The 25,212-nt window shown below is 46.3% G+C and overlaps 1 protein-coding gene across 1 annotated transcript in view; it reads left to right on the forward strand.

Moving 5' to 3' along the window:
- ATP6V0D1 (ATPase H+ transporting V0 subunit d1) overlaps positions 1-25,212 on the forward strand; it is a 34,684-nt gene that overhangs the window by 4,490 nt on the left and 4,982 nt on the right. Inside the window, exons 2-4 of the mRNA XM_002187194.6 lie at positions 5,941-6,112; positions 19,945-20,123; positions 23,038-23,117. Coding sequence (XP_002187230.3) covers positions 5,941-6,112; positions 19,945-20,123; positions 23,038-23,117 — 431 coding nt within the window. The remainder of the gene's footprint in view (positions 1-5,940; positions 6,113-19,944; positions 20,124-23,037; positions 23,118-25,212) is intronic.

Consider the following 25,212-nt stretch of genomic DNA (forward strand, 5'->3'; position numbering starts at 1 on the left):
GAGACCTGCTTCATAGCTTCTCCTAGCTAAACTTCAAGCAGCAGCTGAGGTCAGCTTCTCAGTGCTGGTGCAGCTTCAGCCCTTGTTTGGGTCCTGCCCCTTGTGCGATGATGATGGTGTCTGGGTTTCCTGGCAGGTATTGCTGCTCGGCAGCCAGTCAGTGCTTTCATCTTGTTTTTCCTCAGCTGTCAGCTCCTGCAGCATGAGTCTGTTTTCTGCCCTGTTTGTTTTAGTTTCTCAGTGATTTGTTGCCTCTCCCTTAACCCCTGCAGTAGGTGCTGGGCTGGTGTCCTGCACTGGGCCTCTGAGGTTACAGAGTGACTTAGAGCAATCTGCTTTTGGAGGGGGGAAAAAAGCTTATTGGGGATGCAGGCAGATCAGGAGAGGTTACCTTGCCTTTTGGACAGATTAGGAAAGGGGCTGCCTCGTTGAGGGGCCCCTCATGGAACATGACCTGGCTGTGCTGGGTTTGAAGCTCTTGAGTGGAGCAAGTTCAGTCCCGGGAAGGGATGACTAGAAACACAGGCTGCTCTTTGGTGCTGAGGGCATCTCAAACTGGTGAAAAGTCAGGGGTGAGATACTGGTGGAGGAAAGCGCCAAAGATGATGCTTCTCTGTGTCTGATGTGGCTCAGATGAATTTGCTGCCTGACAACAGAGAAGAAGAGGTAGCATGTCATTGCCGGTGGTGTGCAACCACAGGAGAGGTCTTAAATTCTGCAGGGAACAAAGGGTCTCTGAGTTCTTTTTGAACAAGATTTCAGAGAATCAGTTTCAGGAGTGTCTGAGGTGGCTATAAACAGACCAAACAAACAGCAACAAGGCAAATGATAATGACTGCAGTCTCCTGAAGGGAGACGTGGGCGATGTAGCTCATCTGCAGACTGCTGTGTAATCCCTCGGCAGCTTTACGGCCTCCAGCTTGGGAGATGGCAAATGATATTTTAATTTTTTATATAGGCAGTGATGGCCCCAGGTGTTTTGGAGGAAGATGTCAGGGTTACAGCAGATAATTTTTGTGAAAACATCAGTTCAGCTTAGAAGTTGTGGAAGCTGATTCTCTGCCTGTGTGTGAGAAGACAGATCACTCCTTGCCTGGAAGTGTTTGAGCCCTTAACTTGATTCAGAGCTCTGCAATGCAGTTACAGCAGGAAAGAAGGAAGGGTTGGAAGTCTGAGCTGATGGGGCCCTGGATCACTCTGTCTGAGCAGGGCTTACAGGAAAGGCTGTGACTGACAGATGTCTGACAGACTAATAGCTTGGTTCCTTGTTAAGTCAAAGCAAACTTGCAGGAGAGGATTGTTGCATTAGTGTGGATATAAAGTCTCTTGTGAAGATGTCATCTGAAATGTCAAGGTGTTGGCATGGCAGTGGGTTGATTAAGCTCTGGTTGTGTTTGTGGCTCATGTACAGGTAGCTGCATGAAAACCAGAGGGCCTGATCTGAGAGTTGACAGGAGGTGGCTGTAAGTACGTGTCATGGTAATCCCAAGCACTACCCTACCCAGCTGAAAAAGACTGTCATTCTGACAAATGGTTCTGTTCTTGCACGAGGCAACTTTCTGGGAGCAGTGACCTGGCCATAATTTCCTACGTTTTGCGGGGGAGGAGAGAGAACAAAAATTTTGTGGTCATTCAAGTGCTCCCTTGCCAAATGCTGGCTCAGTCTGTTACATAAAGTGTGTGAACTTCTTGGAAAAATGCCAGAACAGGCAAATGTATTTCTTAAAATCAGTCACTGGGTTGAGGCCCCATGCTGTTTGTCAGAATCAGGAGGGGCTGGCCTCTAGGTGCAGGTCTCCTTCCCTTTCGGAGCAGCTGGGGAAGAGGCGCTGCGAAGGCCTTGCAGCCAGTGTCTTATCAACACGCAGCCTGTGGGATCTCTGGCAGCTGCCCCTGCCACGGTGCTGCTCTTGCTGCCAGAGGCCAACTCCACCGCAGTCTAAGCTTGTGTTGGGAACCTGAGCTTTTGGAGAGCTTGGGGCTTGCTCAGCAGTGCATCCATTTATTAGTCACCGTGCTACTGGGACAGCTCTTCTGGCAGCAGATTTGTGAAACCACGGGATTAGTTTGCTCTCATCTGAGTAGCTTGACATGTGAATAGTACTATTAAAAGCTCCCAAGCCCTCTTGGCTGAAGCTTGGTGACTAGCCCAGCAGCTGGAGGGGGACAGGCTAGTGTAAAGCACTGATACACCGTGGGATGCACTGAGTCAGGGTTCATAAATCCGGTCCAATTTTTGGAAAATATGTTCTGTTTTGTCTGCTTGGATGCTAAAAGATTCAGAAAAGTTTAGTTCTGCAGTTTGTGGCTGGCCTTCCTTGTGAAAATGAATTCCAAGTGTTACATAAACATGGCCCTTATTCCAGTTGCAACATAACGTGCTGGCTCTTGTGCTGTGGAGTTGGGGGCACAACCCCTTCATGGAGCAGGGCAAAATGTTCCGGCCAAGCAGCTCATGGGAGCTTGCTCAGAGCTGTTGGAGAGCCTGCAAGGCACAATGTGCAGCCTGGGTGCCTCTGGTCTAGATGCAGTGCAGCTCTGACTTCCTGGAATTACAGCAAACTTCTTTTTGTGTCGCCGAGTCTGTAGCATCAAGTGACATGATAGCAAGGCATCTGCTTGGAGCCTCAAAAGCAGAGTTTCAGGTTGTGATGACAACAAAACAAACCGATGGTGTTGAACTTGAGGAAATAAGCTTTGGCAGCTTCCCTACTGAAGGCAGATCTGTGAGGATATGCAATAGCTGCTTCCTCTCCAAAGTCCTGTATGCTGCAAAACAACATCACATGCCTTTTTGGGAAGACTTAGCTTCCATTAGAGGTCTGCACAACTGCTGGGAACTGCAGTAGAAGGTATATGAATGCAACTGCTGCAGTTCCCTGTGCCTTCCCTTGCAATCTGAGCTTATGGGTATAAAACTTCTACAAGGACCTTTTCTCTCATATTCATTGAACATATTAATTGATCAATTTTGTTCCATGTTTTCTCCAGTTTCTGCTAAAAGCAAACTAGTAAAGTCCTGATCTGTCAGGAACTTAATTTCCACTCAGACTCCAAAGTTCATCATTTAAGAGCTTTAAAAGTGGGACAAAAACTCATTAAGACATAGTTCAGGTAGATATCCCATCTATATTTGCTTTCACAAATCAAGCAATTGCAGAAGAGATGGGTCAGAATCCTTTCTACACAGGATGCTGCCTGTGAACTGGGCTTTTTGAAGACTTTAGGAAGTGATTACTGTCAGTAATAATCCTGTGCAGGCTGCGTGGAAGTGAGGGACATTCCAAGTTTTGGCATGATCTGGTGTTTGACTCTGTGGCAAGGTTTGTGCTGCAGACTTGACTGAGTTACTCAGGCAATGTCTTCTCCTTTGCTAGTGTGAGCTGACCATGATTTGGTAGAACAAACTACAGCTGTTCAGCTGCAGATTACCCTGGGGACAGAGATCTGGGTTAGAACTCTGCTTTGCTTCAGCCTTGATGTGTGTAGTTGGATAGGGAGCTCTCTTTGCTACATCCAGGATTCATAGAATTATTAAATCTGGTTTGGGTTGGAAGGGACCTTAAAGACCTTGTTCTAAACCTCCTTCCATGGGCAGGGACACCTTCCACTAGACCAGATTGCTCCAAATGCTGTCCAATCTGGCCTTGAAAAATTCTGGGGATGGGACATCCATAACTTCTCTGGGCAACCTGTGCCAGTGCCTCACCACTGTCCCAGGGAAGAATGTCTTCCTAATATCCAATCTAAACTTAGTTTCTTGTAGTTTCCCCCCCTCACACGCCCCTGAATAATCCGACTAGCTCAGAGATAAGGGGCTGTGAGGGGAGGAATCTCAGGAGAGGGGATAGGTATTCAAAAGAGGCTCTTACCCCAGGGGGTTGGTACAGCTCTCTTTATTCTGTGGTGTCCATGGGAGAGCGGGGCACAAGAGGAAGAACAGGAAATGTCAGGGGTCTATATAGGTTTTGGACAGGGTGGGCTTTCCTGGCTCCCCGCCAACCCTGTTGGGGCAGAAAGGAGGATCCAGGGGTTATCTTGATCAGAGTCACAGGGTCCTGGGGAAGGGGGGCACAGGGTGCCCCTGAGCTCACTGTAACAGTCTCTGTCAGTTTGAAGCTGTTACTCCTTGTCCTGTCATTCCATGCCCTTGTTAAAAGCACCTCTGCAACTCTCCTATAGCCCCTTCAGGTACTGAAAGGCTGCAGTAAGGTCTCCCTAGAGTATTTTCTTCTCTAGGCTGAATAATTCCAATCCTCTCAGCCTTTCCTCATAGGAGAGGTGCTCTATACCTCTAATTATCTTTGTAACCTCTTCTGGACCTGTTCCCAACAGTTCAATGTCTTTCCTGTGCTGAGGACCCCAGGGATGGATGCAGTGCTGCTGATGGGATCTCAGCAGAACTGACTAGAGGAGCAGAATCCCCTCCTTTTAACAAGTGCCCCTAAAACCCTCATGTAAACCACTGAGAAATAAGACAAACTGAGTGATATTTAAGTCTCTGGCCTTAGACTGAGTAGTGGGAACATCTTTGTAACTACTGCTGGGTGAAAACCATCTTTGCTAAGGCTCCTTGGAAATACCCAGAAGAGTCAGTTGGTTTGAAAGCTGTTTGACTCCTGATCCCTTGGGCTGAGAACAGTATCATGCTGTACAAGCTCAGGTTGGAGCCTGAGGAGGAGCTCTCCAGCTTGTGCCTATGGCTGGGTGTAATGTCAAAAGGTCAAACTCCTCAAACCAGGCTGAGTGCTTGCTCTGACCTCGGTGCTGTGGATACTTGTGCCATAATGCTGAGGACTCGTATGGCTCAGTGGAAGGCAGCCTCAGTAAAGCTGCTTCAGAAAAACCAGGGAGAATTGTCTTCTTTTGTTTTCTCTGGATGGTGTGTTCACATCTGGTTTGACTCAACTCTTCCAGCTCCTCTCCTTACCCCATAAAGGTTTTGAATCCCTGGGAGGATGCTTGCCTAACTGGCCTTCTGAGGTGAAGCTGAAGGGAGATGAACATTGTGTACCAACACAACTAGTAGAGCTTTGAGGGGTAGGATTGTATGACGTTCCTTAGTTCTGGATTCAGTTTTTCCACAGAGACGCTTAAATGCTTTTGGCTCAAACAGTGCTTTTATCTTGACAGAACTCAGCGTGTTGTGGTTGCTTGTTGGCCAGGACTGCAGCTTGGTTGGGCACCTGACCTGCAACCAGGAGTAACAGAGGAAACTGGAGAAAGGGAAGACTTCTGAACATGTTCATCCATCCTGGGCAGGGATTGCCTACCCTGTGAGATGGATTTAAATGGCCTTCATCTTCACTAGCCCCTCTCTACCTGTTAAAGCCTGAATTCTATTTACCAGCACAATTAACTGGGCTGCTTTGATAATGTAAGACCAAGATGGTTTATAATTTCTAAGTTGCCGTTTCTCTGTTTTTGGTTTTGAAAGCTTTACAAATGTCTGCACATCACTAGTATCTGGGGAGACTTGCTGTGTGTGCAGTTAGGTTCTTGGTTGTGATTTTTTCAGAGGAACCTGCCCCCAGAGCCCTTTTGGCTAGATGGAATGCTCAAGTTATTTGGTTTTTTTATCCCCCTGGATTTCTAGCAAGTACCTCCTAGAAAATCAGTAATCTTCCACCTTGACCTAGCAGAGTGAACAGCTGGCACCAGTGTGTGTGCTCAGTTACACAGATGGTGTCACAGATTTGTCTTTAAGATGAGGTAAGGCTGATATGGTGAAACACTGATCTTTTCCTGCATTTGGGTTGTCCATGATAAAACTGAGAACAAATGTAAGTGTATGACCTAACACATGGGTTTTGTCTAGGTGATCTTTCAGAGAAGAGGATGCCTAGAGAAGTGCTGAGCAGCAGCTTTTTTGGCTATACTGAAAAAAAGCCCCAAACCAGCCCAAAACCCTCTAGAGTGGAATTTTTCTTTCTTTTTCAGACTTGAAACTGCACCTCCAGAGCACAGACTATGGGAACTTCCTGGCCAATGAAGCCTCCCCGCTCACAGTGTCTGTCATTGATGACAAGCTGAAGGAGAAGATGGTGGTGGAGTTCCGTCACATGAGGAACCACGCGTATGAGCCCCTGGCAAGTTTTCTGGACTTTATCACGTGAGTACCAGCTGGTCATGAACAGCATTTGAAATGCTGGTGTTCCTCTGGACTTGAGAGCTCTCAGACCAGCTTTCTACTCTGAGCCCTGCACCTGCTGTGTTTTATGCAGCTTCTTGACTGAAACGGGTGTGATTGTATCTGGAGGTCTCAAAGCAGCAGCATCGTATCACTGTGTTATTAAAGGCTTCTGTTCCTAGGGAGCATGTGCTCCATTGGTACAGCTGCTTGGCTGCCTTCCATCACAGTATTGATTCAGTCTCTTAGAGGTACCATTTATCTTCGTCCCTTGTGTTAAGTGTTCTTGTTTTTTTAAAACTGTGGTCCTGCTGCAAAACATAGGCATGCCATGCGTGTGCATTACAGGAGTTGCCTGCTAGTTCTGAGGTTGATCATCCTTCATCAGGGCTGATGTGATTCTCCTGTCCCACCCCAGGGGCTCTGGCCCCATCACAAACTGGTTCAGGGAATTAGGCTGGCCAGAAATTGAACAACTTTTCCCTTTTGGGGTTAACCTTTGACTGGTTTGTTTTTCTTGGACAGCTCAGTGGGATCCAGTAAATGCCAGCACTAGGGGAAGGCAGGACCTGGAATGTGCAGCAGGGAAACACAGGGCTGCAGCAGCCTCAGCACGGCTCTGTCAGTTGGTGGAAACACATGGGGCTTCCACAGCAGGTTCAGCTGATGTGAAAAGCTTGAAATAGCCCAGCAGTCTTGAGGTATCTTCTCCCAGAGGTTTTGTACAACCCTATGCTTCCCTGTGTGCTGCTCTTGTTTTGTTCACTAACAAAATGGAATTGTTAGTGGCAGAGGGATACTAGTCCTAGCTTGCATCTGAAACGTGGAAGTAAAATTGACTTTTTTCATTTCCTTAGTCTATATTCTTGTAAGCTCTAGTTTAGCTTGCAAACTGCACTGCCAGTGGTCTCCTCTAAGCACCAAGGAGATGCCTCATGGACAAAAGTGAGTTTCTGGTTTGGTAGAATGTGACTTTAACTTGCATTGCTGGGAAGGAGATCATATTCTGTTCTTTAGTGGGATAGTTAATCCTGTAGTACAGGAGCCTGTGGTATTAATTACGCATTTTTGGCAGTTGTCTGGTATCCTGCTTACCAACTACAAGCTTTTGAATGATGCAGGCTAATGTAGAAAGATCTTTGTGGTTAATGGAAAAAAATTACATTTTCATCTATCTGTGGCATCTCCTGCATTTGCAAATATTGACTAAGCACCCATCTCTGCCACGTGCCTTTGTGTTCACTCCTTTCTCTGTATGCTATCTCACTTTCTAACCCAGTGACTCCTACCTGTTATTTTCTGTATCTGTGTCAGAAAGGCTTAAAGCTGTCTCCTAAGCCTTTCCTGTTTTCTAATAAATTGTTTTTACTTATAAGCTTGTCAGTAAAATTTCTGAGTTTTCATGTTTGGACCCAAATATGGAGCAAAACATTACTAAGCTCCCATTTTGCAGCAGTGTTTCCAATGGATGAAGCAATTTCTAGTTCATCGTCTTAGCTGTATGGAGCAATCTCTTCTATTCTCTCAAATTTAAGTTAACTCTTAAAACACCTCTTTGCCCATCTTGAATTTTCTGTCAAGACATCAGTGCTGTTTGAGCTTGGCAGTGTTAGGTGGGTGGTCCTCCACTGTTGCTTTTCCTTTGCTGTGTTACAAGTTTATGAAAATGTCTCCATGAAATTATCACAGTAATCACTAATGCTTCTGTCATATCTGTTTAAAGGCAAACTTTGGGCAGCACAGAAGTATCTTGCAGACTTTGAAATTTTCTGTTACCTAAGAGTCTCACTTTAAAAACCACTGTGTAGGAAACATGAGCTGAATGGTCTCACACCACTCCTGCCTTGATTACACACTGCCTGACTTGGTAGGAATGCTATGGATGGCCATGGAAATCCCGTTTCTCTAACTTGAGTCCTGTTGATCTTTATTCAGTGTCTACCATCCACCTTGTGTTTTGCAGAAGACCTTAGACATCTTGTGTAATCAGAAAGGCTGGTTCTTACCAGCTGTTGGAATTACTTCTAAAAACTGGTGTTCTGCCCTCAACTTGATTTAACGTTGGTCTTGTTCTGCTTCTGTCATTCTCACTGTGATGAGTTCTCTACAGCAAAACATGATTCTGTGCAGATTCCTCTGTCTCTTGCTACTGCACAATCTCTTTTTGACTATATTGTTTCTGTGCAGCACAGAATGTTCCTTCCTCAAGTTGTCTTCACTCTTATCTCTTCCTTTTTACCCACAAGATTTGCTTTAATGCCATTGTCTGCAGTGCTGCCTAGAGGAAGGCAAAAGGTAAAGTAGGAGAAAGTTGTTTTTCCATATGGAATGTCTGCACTCTCTTGCAGAGTCTTTTGTGCAAAGAGGTCAAGTGTTGAGTTGGGTTTTGTTGTGGTTCTGCGGCACCACTGATGGAGGGGTCTCCTCTGGGTCTGCACTCATCACACCAGTGGAGTATTGCTGAAGTAGAGAAGGTGTTGCCAGCTTTGACTGGTTCAAGGTGGGAGTCACTATCAGGGTATTAGACACTAATAACTTGTAATGACTCTTCAGGCAGGTTAAAACATGATACAGTGAATCACGAGGAGTTTGGAGAGGGTGCTGCTTTTACCCAGTGGGTCTTAGTATCTTCTCTTGATAGACCTATTATTTTGGTGACAGGCCTAGCAGAAAAGAGGCTTCTTAGGCTGCCTTTCAGACTGTGCTCCCCGAAACTGTCCCTTGAGTTGTTGCAGGTCTTGGTTTGAGGCAGGGGACAGAAATTCCAGAGATTTTGTCTTCTGACAGTGTAAAACTTCCCATGTGTGTCCCAAATAGTTGGAGTGAAGAGCAGCTCTCTTTGGAGCTGGTAGCACATAATTGTGCCAGTGGTTTTCATCTAGCTCAGGCACGTATGGAGGCAGCACTGTAAAAACGTTCAGCCAAAGGATGTTGGCAGTGCTGGGGATTTTGTGCTTGTGCACCCAGAGGTACTGTGTCATCCTGCTTGCCTGGGTGGCACTGGGACAAGCCTTTGCCTCTTGATTTTTCATTCTGGGTGCACACATAGATAGGGGGTGATTTATCTTTGCCTTTTGAACATGGCTATTTCCTACTCCATTCTTTCAGGGTAGTTAATGAGACTTGAGCAGGAAATGATCAAGACTGCTCCTGGTAGACAGCTCAAGGCAATTGAGGCACCAGGTGGTCAGAAGAAGAAATTGTACTCAACTGGATGCATCTGTGTGCTAATAGTATACAGGCTGAAGTGAAATAAAAAATAGTAGAAAGATGTGGAAAGTTTGAGCAGGGCTGGCTTCTGCAGGAGGAAAGCTCGAGTTCACCCAGACCTCTTTTGAGTTGTAAACAGAGATTTTTAACATTGAGTGGGATTGTAGGAGGTGTGTCTGGCTCAAATTGGAAGGAAATGTTTTGTAGCGTGTTCAGTTCAACTTTGAAACTCATTGCTGCTTGGATGTCTTTGTATGTACTTACCTTTTTGGCCTTCTAAGGACTCCTGGATAACCTCACTTAAGATGGGCATTTTGGGGCCTCTTAACACTCATTGATTGTGGCCACACTGTGCGTGGCTGATGCCAGGACAGGATCAAGCACTTAAAAAACAGTCAAGCTTTCTCCTTCCTGAATGTCCTGCTGAACCTTTGAGGTGGTTTTGAGTGGATCATCGGGTGACTGTTGTGCTTGTTTTTTGAGGATGCTCTGATCTGACCCAGGACACATTGCTGAGCTCTGGGGAAATGTCTGATTGCAGGAGCAGCTGCAATGTCTCCTCTGGCCCCAGCACCAACCGGCCAGGAGCCCTGCTGTTTGTCCCAGGCGGAATGATAGATACTATGTGGTTTCACTTACCTCTTTGAAGCAGCGCCTGCGATAAGTGAGGCCGGGGGGAGGAGAAGGAGCAATAGGAGCAGTGCCGGGGCTCTGGAGCAGAGGGTGCCCGGCTCTGGGGAGGGGAGGTCGCGCTGCCGGTGGCTTGCCGGAAGGTGGCACTCCAGCCCCGTGCTTCCTGTCCCCAGGTGCACAGCGAGCGGGTGAGGATGGTCACCTGGAGAGGTGGGCAGGAGTTAATCGCTATCCTGAGCGTAGGAGAAAAGACAGTATTTAAAAGCACGAGAACAAAACTGACCCCGGAACGTGGCTAGGCAGCAACCCCAAAGTAAGGTCTTTGTTCCTCAGGTCACTTGCTGACACTGATTTTTTTTTTTTTTGGTCCTGTTGTGCTCCTCTCCTGGCACCACACTGACTCTTTCCTGGCTCTAGTTCTCTCCAGGAACTCTTCTGTGGCAAGTGTTGTGTTCTTAGTACAAAATAAGGGAAATCAGCCAACTTCCTCAATTTGTTTTTTCAAGTGGTGGCTGTAGCTGGCAGCCTCTGCCACTGCAAGCAGAAAGCTCGACTTGCTGAGCCTTCTGCAGTCTCCATAACACACCTGCTAGCTCTGCATCTTGCCACGCAGCTCCTTGCTGGAAGTCTGCTGGTGCTTCCCCGTGTCTTTCAGCCAACCATAGTAGGATCTGAGTGATAGGCACAAATTGTCTGTTAACATCTCTGCTCCAACACAAACAATGAACTGTTTGGCTGAGGGAATGCAGTGATGTTCTGTAGGGCAGCAACAAACAGGTATTAAGTGTTCTTGAAACAGCAAAAGCCACTTCCTGAATTCAACAAGCACATATTGACTTGTGGGATGGAAGTGGGTTTTAGGTTCTTCTTAGTGATGTGCTGCCTTGCCTTTCTGTACAGGCTTTGTTCTTTGTGTTAGCCTGACACAGTGCCATGGCCTGTCTCTCCTTCCTTCCAGTGTTCCTGTATATGGTTTAGAAAGGAGCAACATTATGCTAAAGAATCCTGACTCCAGCCTGCTGTAGCCTGATCAGATTGTCAGCTTTTGTATTTTTCCAATGGCAGGTAAAAAGATTTAGTGGGTTTTTTGGGTTGGTTTTCTTGTTTTTTGTTGTGTGGGTTTTTTTTGTTTGGGGTTTGTTTTGTTTTTTTTCCCTCCCCATTTCTTCGGCACAGTCTCTTCCCTGCTCTGGGAAGTCTGGCTTTGCAGCAGACCAGTGTCAAGGCCCTGGCAGCTGTTGGGCCCCTTGAACCCTCATGGCAAACTGATGGGCAGAGAAGGATTTGGTCTTATCTTCAGTGGGGGAGCTGCTGGCAACTGTGGACACCGAGTGTGCTGTGGGAGTGAGGGCTAGGAGCAAGCTGGGTCTAAGTACATCTTCCAAATCTGTGATCAGGCCTGTCATCAGAGGACAGACTAGGTCATCTTTTATCTTTATCTTACCAGCCTTCACGGGCTGGGAACCAGGTTCTTTTTTTGCCCCGAGGATGCAGCTGGGAACTTGGCTTTCACTATGTTTTTGTGGTCACAAGATGTGTTTTTGATGAGGCTGCATGTACCTTTTCCCCTTGTGTGTGCCTTTTCGTAACTGACACTTCCCTCTGTTACCTTCTCCCTGACCCAGTCCTGCTCTGCCTCTCCCCTGCACTGGATAGATCTAGTTTCTGCTGCACAACTTTGAATTCAATTTTAATTTTGCAGCAATGGTTTTTCTGGAGCCAGATTTTTCAATTGCTCCTTAAGCTGAAAAGCACTAATCTTCTACTCTGGAGTAGGAAGTTGCCTGTCTTCATTCTAAAGGTGTGCAGTTATGCCAGGATGCACACTCCAGTATACATCCTGGCATAACTGCAGGGGTTACAAAGTATGACTGCATCCTTTTGAAATCCTTTCCTGCAGAAGGAAAAAAACCATTCAAATGCTTTACATTAGGTGTAGTTCATTGTGACAAGTCCAACAACCTGAAGGATCTTTCCTAATGCTGCTGCATTTAGAATTACACTATATTGTTTCAGTCAGGTTCCTTGGTGGCAGTGGGGTTAGGAAGCAAAAATTACCATTGTGGCTGGGGATTCTGCAATAAAAGGCTTAAGAGCCTTTTCTGCAGAGATTGTTTTGGCAAAGCAGCACGGGTTTCTGACAAACAGCTTCCGTGTTTGCAGGGAGTGCAAAGTTGAACTGATAAGCCAAGTTCTTGGAGGGATTATGCAATATTCAAAATTAGAGGGCATGTAGCTAATGGTCTGGAAATGATCAGAGACTTGTGTCCTCTGGATGGTGGCATCAGAGCTGCATCTGCTCACCTGTGTTCCCAAAGGATGCTGATCTCATACTGGTTTCCCAGAACCAGTGTCTGTGATGATGGACTGGGTTGCATGGTGGTGACTCTGGGAGTCATGGTGTGACTGCGGGTGCCCTCATTAGAAAGGGAATCTTTGAAAGGAGTGTTTCACTGTATTTTTTTTTTCCCCTAATGCTTGAAAAACGTTTCATTTGGCCAGTGGATTTGAATGGGAGCAACCTAACTGTTCTGCTGTGGAGCAGAACAGTTCTTAACAGCAGCACTGTTCTTAACAGTGTGTTAACACAGTGCCTGGCAAACAGTGAGCTGTGGTAGTGATCAGGAAAGCTAACAAAATGCTACTGGTGGCAGTAAAGATGCAGCAAAAAGCGAGTGATGAGCTCCAGATGTCAGCCCATGTGTCCCTAAGGGAAGTCTTCAGTGAAACTCTGCAGAGTCTGAGAAAGGGCTCTAGCATGCAGGCTCGGGGTGATTAGGTGAGAATTTATTGCCCCTGGATGTCATCCCTGTCCAAGCTCATGCAGTGTCATCCACAGGCAGTGTGTGGACTTCTGTATCTTCTTGGGCTTTGTTTAAAGCTGAATTTCTCTGTTGAGACTGCAGTTTGCAGGAGCAGTCCTTGTACTTCCCCCAAGCTCCTTCTTGCAGCCTCAACAGGCTGAACAGAATGTCTGTTAGAGGCATAAAACAAGAAGGGAAGGGAGTGTGTATTAGGAGGTTATTAATGCTGCTCAAATCAATCAAATCAAAGACTCCAGCTTTTCCAGAAGAAAACCCATGTGCAGTGCCTTCAGCTGGGTGTGCACTCACTAAGCGATTCTGTTTACATGCAGTATGCTTCACTCCTGGACTGAAACCATTCCCAAGGTCTTTCATGCTTGACCTTAGCATGCTTGACCTTTTGTTTTCCTTTTGCCTTTCCATTGATTTACCTTACCCAATACTCTAGACTGGCAAGTTCAGCCCAGAGAAGGTCTGGAGGCCCAGGGCACTGCTTCTGAAGGCTTCCTGGGAGCATCTTGGGTCCTAGTCCCCTCCCAGGTCCATTCTGTGAGCTTGTTTGAAGTCTAGCAAACAGCTTTGAATAAGTACCACAATATTTAGAGGCTGAGCTAAATCTTGTGTCTACCTCCTTTGGTTTACTGCTTGTCAAGAGGGATGATGAATTTTCTTGTCTTCTGCTGGCAGCAGGTCTGTATGCACAGAGATGTTGTGCACATTGGCTGGGTCCAGACCACACATTCACAGAGAAGCAGTTAAAGGCTTTTAGCCTTCTAAACTCATTCAGGTTTCTTAGCTACTAGAGACAGTTTGGGGCATAATGTGAACAGTGCAGCCTGTCCTCTTGCTTTATATCCATTAAATGCTTTGGGGTTTGTGTTTTACTAGTAAGATGAGAAAAACTTCATGCAAGTTTGACTTCTGCAGCTGGTCCCTGTGAAAGCAGCATGATTACATGTTTTTGGTCAATAATTAAAATTTAATTAGCACTCAAGTCTGTTCAACATGGCACAGAGTGCCAGGGCTCAGCTTTGCATATCAGCCTTGTGTTTCTCAAACTTTGAGGCATCAAGTTTAGGTAACCAGAAATTCTTACATCAGGCTGCAAGCTGCTCAAAACATTCCCTGATGTTTCAAGGGGTTTTTACAGATCAGGAACACTGAGTCAAATTAATAAAGCCTTAAAATAAAAAGTACTTCTTGTAGCTTTTTTCCTTGTTAGATTTTAATGCAGCTAACAATGTATCACTGAATGTAAGTTAACAGATGATACCAGTGGAAAACTGAGGTCAGTATCCCAAGAGACCTAGACTAGAGGATGGTAAAAATCATGTGGAGATTCAGCTAAATATAGATTAATGCTGAGAACATTCCTGGATACTTGGTTTTGAAAGGCTGCCACAGCCTCTGTAGTACTGTGAAGTTATAACTCTCTGCTCTCAAATGGTCTTGTTGATCTAAGTTTAGCAGAGCACCCACTTCCTGGCTGAGTGCCCCTTGGTTTGTGGTGGCAGCCATGAAATTCTCAGCTTTCTCTTTGGCAGGTTCACGAATGTAGCACTTAGGTATGGTTTGTATTGGTGTGACTCTAGGAAGGACAGTATGCAAAGACAGGAAGAGACCAGCAAGGACACTTTGATCAGAGATCATCACACACTGCATCTGCTCTTGCTGTTCCCACTGTTTGAGCTTCAGCTGCAGATGAGAGGTAGAACTGCTGCTGATCTGACCTGTTCTAATATGAGCTGAAAAACTGATTAAACTATTTGACTCTGTTCACATCCATTGTCTATTACTCAAACAAGTCTCAGGGAGGCACTGAGATCTTCCTGATGTGCAACATTCCTCTCCTTTCTAGATCAGGACATCTGTGCAGTTATTTACTAATGATCTTAAGCCGACCCCGCAGATACAAACATCTCAGCTGTTGGCACTATTCTTAGTGTCAGCCACTGCTCTTCTGGGCTTTGAAGTCTGTGTGTTGCTTTCCCCTGTGGCTGCTTAACATTTGGAGCTTGAGAGAGGTGTGACAAGTGGTTCTGTGTACCAGCACAGTATCCAGTGGGATATAGATGGATCTGTGTATTTATGCACAAACCCAAGGAAGCAGCGGTACAACCAGCCTGAAACTTTCTCCCTAAGTTTCTTCTCCCAACACTCCCTGGGTATGTGAGCTGAATGAGCTGCAAGAAGGAAGCACTAGATGCTAAAGTGACTATAGTCAAAACAACTTCATTATCTTTTAAAGCTGTCTCTAGAATTCATGCTGAGTTCAGAGCACAGCTCTGATCCCATTGGAAATTTCCCTTTTTCATCCCAAAATAAATTCATGCTTCTATAGTAATCTGAGTAACTGGCCAATGCAGTCACATAGGATTTTTGGCCTTGCTCACAGTAGTCTGAGTTAATGTCTAATGCTGGTTTTGGAAAGCATCAAAGCTGCCTGAGCAAGGCAATATCTTAACCCATCCTGACAAAACCCCTGCTATGCACCTCTGCATTGGCCCACTGCTGTCTGTTGGCTGTGACATGGAGGGCTGTCCTCATGATCCCTTGCAGAGCAGCTGTTTGAGCTACAATTTTGGCTATACTTTTGGAGAATCCCTGAGAATCTCAGGTCATGCTATGTTCCATCATTAGTCATGCTTTGTGACTACTTGCAGTATTGTTAACGGTTTTTTTTAGTATCCTGGAACAGAAAGCAATAAAAGACCAACCTACTTGCTGTAGGACAATGACTCTTTATGATTAGATTAGATTAGTAGGTAGAGGAGGGAGAAGGTGTAACTGTTTTGGGGTCACTGCCTTGCAGGGCTGTACCTTGAGGCCAAATTGTAAATGCCCCATGTGATGAGTGTTCATGCATTTCACGTGCTCCCCGGCTAAAACAGCCTTTCCAAATATTCCGTAGGCCACTGCAGTCTTTCTTGCATATCTCATTTATCTGTGTCTGTACTTAAGTAATGCCAGAAGGAGGAAACATATATTGTCAAAGTACTTTTGCATGGCTTTTGCACTTGTGCTCTACTCCTGCTTGATTCTGCTCCATGGCTACCCACGGGTGACTATGTCAGGATTTAGCTTCTGGGGGCTGGCTCTCCCCTCTTATCTGTGAGGGTTCTCTGCTGTGTCTGCCTGAGACCATACCTCCCAAAACCAGCAGTGAGAATGAACTTTGGCCTGCTGCTGCTGGAAGGAAGGTTTCCCCCACCAATACCCCTCTTTTGGCTTCTTTAGGCATATCCTAGCCTGACTTCTTGTTATCTGAGTGTCACCTAATGTATATTGTTCTGCAGTGGGAGTTGCTGGAGGAGCAAAGATAGTGGCTCCAGTAGACTCAGACTTCAGGAAGCTGTAAAACATTGTCTCTGCCCTGTTGTGGATGATGCTGAGGGTATTTCTATGTTTGCTGACTCTTTTTGGTCCCTTAATAAGAAGTTATACTCTCCTGTGAGATGTTACACTTCTCAGTATTGAATAAAATTGTATTTCTGTGAATGTACAATACCTCTGTTCAGTGGGTGACAGGAAGAGTTATGCCTGGTGTAACTGTGCATGTCAAACTCTGGCTGGTTTTGTGCCCATGTCCCTGGGTGAGCAGAAAGCAGCTCAAAGCAGGAGTGTGAAACACGTTTGTGTACAAGAGAGTTTTGCTGTGAAGAGGCCATCCAAGTGGGCTGAAATAAGGCTTCATGGTGTTGCAAGTGACAAACTACTTCAATTTTCTTGTGTCCCAGAACGTGGTCCTCTTATTAGGTACACTGAGAGCTAGTGAAGGTTAAAACACTCTTGGAGGAGTCTGAGCAGGCATTAACTATGAAAGCTGAAACATTTGAAGCTGGTCAGAACTTATAGGAGATGAGGAAGATGACAACAAAAGTTGCTCTATTACACAAGTAGTTGGAGGTTCTTAGAAACACTGCTGCTGCTGTACTTAATCTATTTCTTTGGGCCTGGGAGGAAATGCCAGCATAGCCAGGACCTCTGCTGTGGTCTTGGGACAGCTTTGCTGATGGAGGCAGATGGGTCCTTGTTGAAACCTGACACAGCAATGAGACTGTTGCCCCTTCCACATATGAGAAGAGGCTTTTCCAGCTGCCCTGGCACTGGCAGACTTGTCCTGTAGCCATGAGTGGCTAAGATGTGACTGATTTTATTGGAATGAAGTAGGGACTGAATGTGAATGAGGATGGTCTGGCCTTGCTTGAAGTAAATGGAACTATTATGAAGGATTAGCTAGTACTGCTGGTGTCTGCCTGGCCTTAACAGGTACAAGAAGACCTTTGTCCTGCTGTATTTGCCTTGTTATGTGGAGGTTTGAAATGCTGTCAGGAGGGAAATTTGAATGAGATTTCCCCTTCTGTCTCACACATATTAACTCTTCCTGCAGGGATGAATCCTTTGACAGCAAGATTTAACGAGGTGAAGTAATCTTTAAAACAGTTGGTGCTTCCTTTGCACTTGGGCTATAGACCATGCATTTCCCAGACCTCCCTGAAGGATGAGGAAACAGTCAAGTTAAGGGGTGTAAATTAAACAAGGAGGACCATGTTTTGCTGTCTGGCACTGGAAGGCAGCTGGATTGTCTTTTCCTGAGACCATCAGTCTGAAAGCAGGAGCTTCCATGTGTGAAGAGAGTCAGATTTTAGCAGCTCTCCTGAAACCTGGCTGTGGCTTTTGTGCTGAGCTAGACTGGGAAGGCATGAATGAGCTTTGGTGGGGCTCCAGTAAGTTGCTCTGAATACCCGAGAGCAGAAGGGTTCCAGACACTTCTCCTCAGTTCCTTTTTTGTGCAGTTGACATTGGCCAGGCTCCTTGCAGTATCTTGTGGAGAGTGGCATCTGTAGTAAACTGGGGATAGGAAGGAGGTGTGCTTGCATACATGACTGAATCTCCTTACCTATTCCTTCACTGTAGGCCGAGTTAAAATAACAAATTTGGTCTGGTTGTATATTGTTGCCTTGCTTTGTTGAGAGACGTGCCTATGGTCTGTCCTTAAAGCTACTGTGTTGCACTAAGGAAACTTGCATGTTGAGAGCAGATAGTGGATCTGGGAAATGGTCTTCTGTATCCTTGTTCTGGTGCACCTCATGGAGAAGCATCTGTGTTAGGGTGCAGATGCTTTTATTTACCAGGAACCAGCTGCTTACTGCAAGGGACTTAGCTCAGTTCTCATAAACAGGCCCTTTTTGCTGTCCTGGAGATTGCAGTCATCTCCATGGTGAGAGCTGCACAAACAGGAGGGAAGATAATGACCTTGCAGATTAAAGAGCAAAAGGAGGTTTCCTAGTACGTGAAGCTTGTGCTGATTGCCCTGGTTCTAGATTGAACCAGGAAAGGTAGGCTGTGAAAACAGAAGGGTGCTCTGCAAAAATCATAGGGCCAGGAGGTGCCTTGCAGTGTGGAGAAAAAAAAAAGCAGCACCTGTTTGAGGAACTAAGGTGTGGATTTGATGTTTTCATGGACGTGCCCTTTGAGCATATTTGAGAGGCAATAAGCCCATCTAATAAAAACTAGCAAAATCTGCCTTTAACTGGCTCTGCTTACCTGCCTTTGATGTGGTTAAAGGGAAGCAGGTCTGCACTGTGCTTTTTGTTAGCTTGGAAATGCAAAGACCAGCAGCATCCTAGTGCGTGTCTGGTAAATATCACCAGAGCCTTGCATGCCTGTCTTCACCTCAGCCCCAGGATGCTAGAATTAAGTTCCCTTTCTTCAGTACTCCAGTACCTGTGGGAAGCCTGACTCTCAGCAAAGCTTCAACTCCAGATGTGCTTAGCTCCTTCTGCCATTCTAGTTCAGACTGATCTCATTTGTTTTGAAGCATCTCCTGCCAAGGAGCCTCTTCAGGTCTTTTCCATCATCTGACTTTTTAGAATTGTAGGAGTGCAATCAAGGGAGTGTAAAATGCCACATACCCTGCTCTTAAGCATCTGTGCCTCTTCCCTGTGCTACTGAGGGATATTTGCAAGGGCAACTTCTGCTGAATAAAACCCCCCTCATCTCACATGATGTTTTTCAGGTTCTCAGCTTGGTTGACTTGTGGCTTAGCTGGTGGTGAAGATGACTAGAGTATCACTGCTGCTGGGGACACTTGGTATTTATGTGATGCCTTGATTCCTTGCTTGGACCTTCTACTTGGAAAAGGCTACGAGCCTTTTGTATGTACCCAGTCTTCAGGCCAGCTGTGTCTCTCTTCTCTGGCTGGACTGGGAGTACTGGGAGGTGTTCGTTCTCCTCTGCTCAGGGGAGGCCTCACCTGGCATGCTGTGCCCAGTTCTGAGCTCCTCAGTGCAGGAGGAAAATGGACATATTGGAGAGGAGGGCCACAAAGGGCTTGTGTTGCTGGAACTTACGCCAGGTACTGTGATTCCAGATTGAATGTTCTATTGCTGCAGTGCCAAAGACCGAATCTGCTAATCCTGAACAACATAAGTGGAGAACTTGGTTTGGGACGTCATAACCTGGGCTAATGCAAAGAAGTTTGTAGTTTTTGGTGTAGAGGTGTGAAAAACCTTATGTGTAGTTTCTTGAGGGTGTGCGTGAAGGTTGTGCCAAAGCTGCCAGTCCTGTTGTTTTTGGAATGGAGTAAGGCAGCAGAAATGTGACCCTTCCTCCTTTCACTTGGCAAGATGGAGCTGTGTTGCTGGCACTGAAACTGGAGCCAGGCTCCTCTTGGAGGTGTGTGGGGTTAGAATGAGAGACAGTAGACAAATGACCATGGGGGAACGCTAGGAAAAGGCTTTTCATTGCAGTGTGGTTGGATGGTGAAGCAGAGCCCCAGGGAGGTTGTGAGATACACATCCTTGCAAGTAATTCAAAGCTCATATGAGCATTCAAAAGTCTCTTTGCCTGAGCAGTTAGAGCTGGCCATGCTCGGAGCAGGGTATGGGGCCAGAGACCTCTAGAAGTCCATTCCAGTCTAATGCTCTTCAGTGGTAGGTGGTACCCAGATGGTGTGGTTCAGCTGTGGTATAAATCACAGCCTGGGATTATGCCTGACTGCCTTTTCCTAGGCTGGCATGATAAACAGATGCTAAGGGGGTGCCTTAGTACTTCTTTGTGGGAAGCATGCATCTTTCTGGAGATGTTCACGAGGAGATGATGTGTGCCTGTTGCTGGGTTTCATATTGTGTGTATTGTTTCAGTCTTCCTTTTTGATTCCTCCAGGTACAGCTACATGATTGACAATGTCATTCTGCTGATCACTGGGACTCTACACCAGCGCTCCATCTCCGAACTGGTGCCCAAATGCCATCCTCTGGGAAGTTTTGAACAGATGGAAGCTGTGAACATTGCTCAGACACCTGCAGAGCTCTACAATGCAATCTTGGTGGACACTCCCCTGGGTGAGTGGAGCTGTTCAAAATACCTCTCAGCTGGCTGTGGTGGAACAGATGTCCCTTTCTTCCCCAGTCTTACTATCTCCAGCTGAGCCTAAGTTGTGCTCCAGGAAGACAAAGGGTTGGGTAATGCACAGTTGTGGTTGTACTGACTGTGGTGGCTGGGCTTGAGTTCAGGTTTATGTCTGTCCTATGCCATCTTTTCCTCTGGAGCACCAGCTACCTCTCTGTACCCTTCAATCAGTGTCCAGGCCATCACAGTGGTAGGGCAAAATGCTGGACAGTTTGGTTTTTGTGAGCCAGGCCTTGGGGTCTCCTTAGTGAAAGGCTATTGAGTCTTTGCTGGAACGAATCACTTGATTTCTAGCACTTTTAGTTGGACCATTGAGTAATTTCTTGTATGCAGTTTTTGTAGATAATTACAGAGATCTGCACATGCCCAGTCTTGTTCCGAGACTAGTAAAATTAGCACTAGTTAAATAAAAGCCCTTTATGTAAACAAAAGACAAACCCAAACAACCACAGCAAAACAAGGAAATCTCCAAAAGCCTTTTAAAACTCATTTTATAGCAGCGTCCTGGACTGAGGTATATTGTCTCAGAGCTTCAGGCTTGTTCAGGAGGCACATAATGCTAAAACCAAGTGTCTTATGAAGAGCTAGTCAGACAGATCTGTTCTTTAAAGATAAAAGGTGTAGGAAGTGGTTCTGGAGAAAATATGGAAGTCTTTGCAGTAGTAGGGGAGGTAGTCACAGGTGACTTTCTAGTTTAGCATCTGTGGGCAAAAACGTAATGACATATGCCTGAGTCAGTGGTTAGTCATTCTTTTGGGGTTGCTAGAAAGAAGAAAACACTCTAAGTCATCATACTGTCTTTGATAGAAATAGTTGGCTTTGGAGCTGAAAGTGCTTTTGTAAATGCTCTGTGTAATAATGGGGCAAATGAAGTAGTTGTCATGGAAAAATGACTTGTGGCCAGTAGAGAAGGGAGAATCTGCCTCAGGAGATCTGGGTTGCAAGGCAGGACAACAAGCAGAGCAGGAGAACTGAGGCTCTGCATGCAGTTGAGTTGAGCTCACTGTAGGGATGATGTGTGGGAAGAAAATCCTCCTCACAAGTGGGAACCTTCCCATTTTGGCAAGAAGATAGAACAGAATATTTCAGGGATATTATCTCTCAGATTCCTTAAAGCTTCCAGCAGAATATGGAGTGAAAATGCCCCGTGTCAGTGTTGAGGTGCTTCTGGACAGCGCGGCTGGCAATAGAGGGTCTTTGCCTCTTGCTTTCATGTACTTGTACATGAGTTGGTTTTGCCTGCTTCAGCCCTGCCTGGGCTAGCTTCTCCAGACCTTTGCCCTGGCCATGCCCTTGGGGCTGTGTACCAACCAGTGTGGCATTTCTTCAGCAGGGGAACATGGGGAGTAGCTGTGTTGCCTAAACAAGCAGGCTTGCAGGCTTCAGTTGTTTAACTTGCACTCTTTCCAGTGACCACACGCAAAGAAACAGCAGCTCTATCTCCTAAAAGGACTTGAGTAGCTACGTGGCTTGGTGGGAATGCCTAACCCCAAATGGCTTTCATAGGTTAACAGGGCTGTAAGCCTAATTTGGGATATTGGAGGGCCAAGAACTGAAATAGCTGTGTACTCATTCCTCAGCTACTCTGAAGTAGCCACTGCTTAGCTATCCAGGCTGGCCAGCACATCCTGCAGTAAAAACCAGTCCTGGCACACTCTATTTGCATTTTTGCCAACCATCAGGAGCAGCGTTCCCCTGGACACGTGGCATTGTGCTCTGGTGCTGCAAAGAAACTTCTGCAGAGGTTAACCTCTGTGCAGGATCCTCCAGACCCACACTGTGACTGCCATCCTTCCAGGCAGCTCATGCTATAAAAGTGGTGCAGGCCAGAGGTGTGAGCCTGCATTGCAGCTGGTTTGTTGCACAGAGCAGAGCACTGGTCAGTTCTCAGCATAGCTGTGGTGTCTGTTACCCACAGCTGCACTGTGTAAGCTGAGACAGATCAGATTTCTCTTTGTAGCAAATTCAGCAAAGTTGGTTACTGAGTGAGAGTTGAAGTCAGGAAGTCCTGTCAATGGGTTTTATTGTACTACTCGTTTGCATTTACACTGTAGATGTACAAGACTCATCTATATCTGCAGCCTATAGCACCTGTTTGATCTGAAATCTGTGTTATGTGACAACAACTTCTCCAACTCTCTCCCAGGGATACTCTGGCAAAGTATGTAGGGCCGAGCATCCTACCAAGTCCTACTAATTAATCTGTCTCCTGTTACTAACTTTCAGCTGGAGAAATGAAAGCCCCTGGAAGAAGTGGAAAATGAGACTGATAGACTTGACCAGGAGAAACAACTCCCGACTCCAGTCATGACCAGTGTCATGGGCTATACGAGCTATGGCATCATCATACCTTCTTAATCCCCGCTAAGATATTGTAGAAGGAGGGAGAAGCATCAGCTCCTTGTGTTTCACTTAGCTGCTGTCTCACAGGTGCTTAAGCACTCCTGCAATGCTGTAGCAGGCAGTTCAAAGCTGCCTTGTCACCTCCAAGTGCCTGCATCTGGGAACAGTTTGGGAACTGCTTATTTTTAAATACAGGCTTCTCTGTCACTGGTACTGAGTGCTAGAGCTGAGAATTTCTGCTGGGAATAGGCTGTTAACAAAACCATAGGACTAATTGGTGAAGAAAGATTTTCATATGAGAACCCGAAAAATTATTATGACCTAAGGAACCATGGTGGAGCCATGAGGTTTTGAATCATGACAATTTGGCTGCTGAAGATAAGAGCCAGCCCTAGAAGGGACAAGCTCAGCACAGGGTGTGCTTCTGCCTGGTATTGTTGAGGAGTCTGGAAAGTGCTGAACATGGGTCTGGTTAGGGCAATGCTAACTCTGTCTCTGTTTCAGCTGCTTTCTTCCAGGACTGCATATCTGAACAGGACCTGGATGAAATGAATATCGAAATAATTCGAAACACACTCTATAAGGTAAATGAGTCACAGAATCACAGAATGGGTTCAGCTGGAAAGGGCCACAGTGGGTCGGTCATCTGATTCAACCTCCCTGCTCACGCAGGGCTATCCCAGAGCACATGGCACAGGATTGTGTCCAGATGGTTCTGGAATATCTCCAGTGAGGAAGGCTCCACACCCTCTCTGGGCAAACAGTTCCAGTGCATGGTCACCCACACAGTAAAAAAGTTCTTCCTCATATTCAGGTGGAACTTCTGTGCATCAATTTCTGCCTGTTGCCTGTTGTCCTAGTGCTAGAGACTCTGAGAAAGGAAGGAGATGAAAACTTCCCTATTTATTCCTGGCATGGTGATTAAACATGGCCATAACCTACTTGCATCCATTGAAAAGTAAAGATAACACTCCTGGAGGGGCCTGACATCCGATCACACACCTCTGCTGAGTCAGAGCACCAGAGCTAGGCAAACAGGATTTTCTCAAGAGTCTGTGCAAGACCTCTTGCAGAGGTTGTGTCTTTGAATTTACTCATGCCCCAGGCAAGCAGGAGAAGTCTGCTCCCTTACCACACGGGTTCAGAGGTGCAGTTAACTGCATTCACAGTGACTAAACTTAAACTAGGTTGAAGGACTCCCATCGGCTTCACTCCCTGTCTTGAGGCCTTTCCAAAGACCTTCCAGCTGTCTGCTCGAGCCTTCTGTGGTTGTGACTGGGGTTAGATGTTCTTGGTAGAGTAGTGTGAAAGGTGCAAGCTGGGGAGAGTATTAGCAGAGGGATGTGGAGGGGCTAAGGATCTCCTTGTCCTGAGCTTCATCTCCTCTGCAGGCCGTGTCTGGTTTTAGCTGGCAGTGTCAAAGCATGTGTTTATGTGCAGGCTGTGGCTATCGCTCCATCTCAGCTCTCTGGATCAGGGGTGGGATGTAGATTTTATCTGTCAATCTTGTTTTGGCTGGTCACAGCCAGCCTGCAGTCGGGGTGACCCCTTCTTTCCAAGGAAGCAGTGGCCTGTTTGAGAGGCAGAGAGCAGGTCAGGCGTGAAGGGAAGAAGGCAAAGGGAGGGAAAAGGAGCGGTGTGTCAGCAGTCATGCCCAGCTGCCTGTGGCCTCTGGCATGTACTGGTCTTTGCTGTAACAGGGAGGGACACCTTTGTGCATAAACACCACAGCCTTGCAGGGCACAGGCCTCGGTCTCAATGTGAAGCAGGAGGGGGAAAGGCAGGTAGCAGAGCGGGCACAGGGAAAACTGGTTGGGAGGGAGGTGGGATGTATCCCCTTGGATCCCAGCTGCCATGTCCTTTCCCATATCCTTTTTAAGGCTCAATACTGCTTTGTAGTCTGCTCTTCCTACCCTACAAATGGAAATGTAGGTGCCTGTTATGCCTCAGTGTGTGCTGGCACTGGTTCTTGCTAAAGAGCAGCCCCTGGGGAATACAGGGGCTCTGTCCATAACAAATCACAGGGATGAAGGAGCGGAAAAGGTGATTGCTGCTTACAGACTACTTAAAACTACCTCTCTCCCTAGGGACTGGAAAATGTATAATACAATGCAAATAAGGGAAATAAAATCTGAAATCTGCAGAGAGCTGCTCTGAAAAGCACAACAGGCCCAGGACAGATGCCTGTGTTCGTGTGGAGTTGGCATAGGAAGGGGAAGCGCTATCTCCCAGACATACTGGAGGTTTTTGTAAGGAATCTATGAGTGTGTTGACAGAAGGTTTGAGCAGGATTCATAGAAGGAAGGCTATTACAAAGGCTTCTTGTTAGCAATGAAGGTTCTCAGATGGAAATATGACTAAAATGGGGAACAGAGGTTAAAAATGGTCAGTGCCTAGTGTAGAGTGCCTTCAACAGCCAAGTCTTGTAATGGAAGTGGGCTGGCATTGTTATCTTTATTGCTGGCCTTGTTATCTTCAGTGCTTACTCCCTTTGTTCCATCTCTTGTTGAAGTGAAGCCAGCTGACTGCTGGCCTTTGCTGGTGACTTTCTTGTAGGAACCAGCTGAAGGAGCTTTGCGACTGGACAATAAAATAAAGCAGGCAAATCAGCGTGGATGAATGTAGAGTGGTGTTTGGGAGAGGCCAGGAGGAAACCCTAACTCTGCTTGTATAGTGAGG

Source organism: Taeniopygia guttata, chromosome 11 (assembly GCF_048771995.1).
Source record: "Taeniopygia guttata chromosome 11, bTaeGut7.mat, whole genome shotgun sequence".
Classification (NCBI taxonomy): domain Eukaryota; kingdom Metazoa; phylum Chordata; class Aves; order Passeriformes; family Estrildidae; genus Taeniopygia; species Taeniopygia guttata.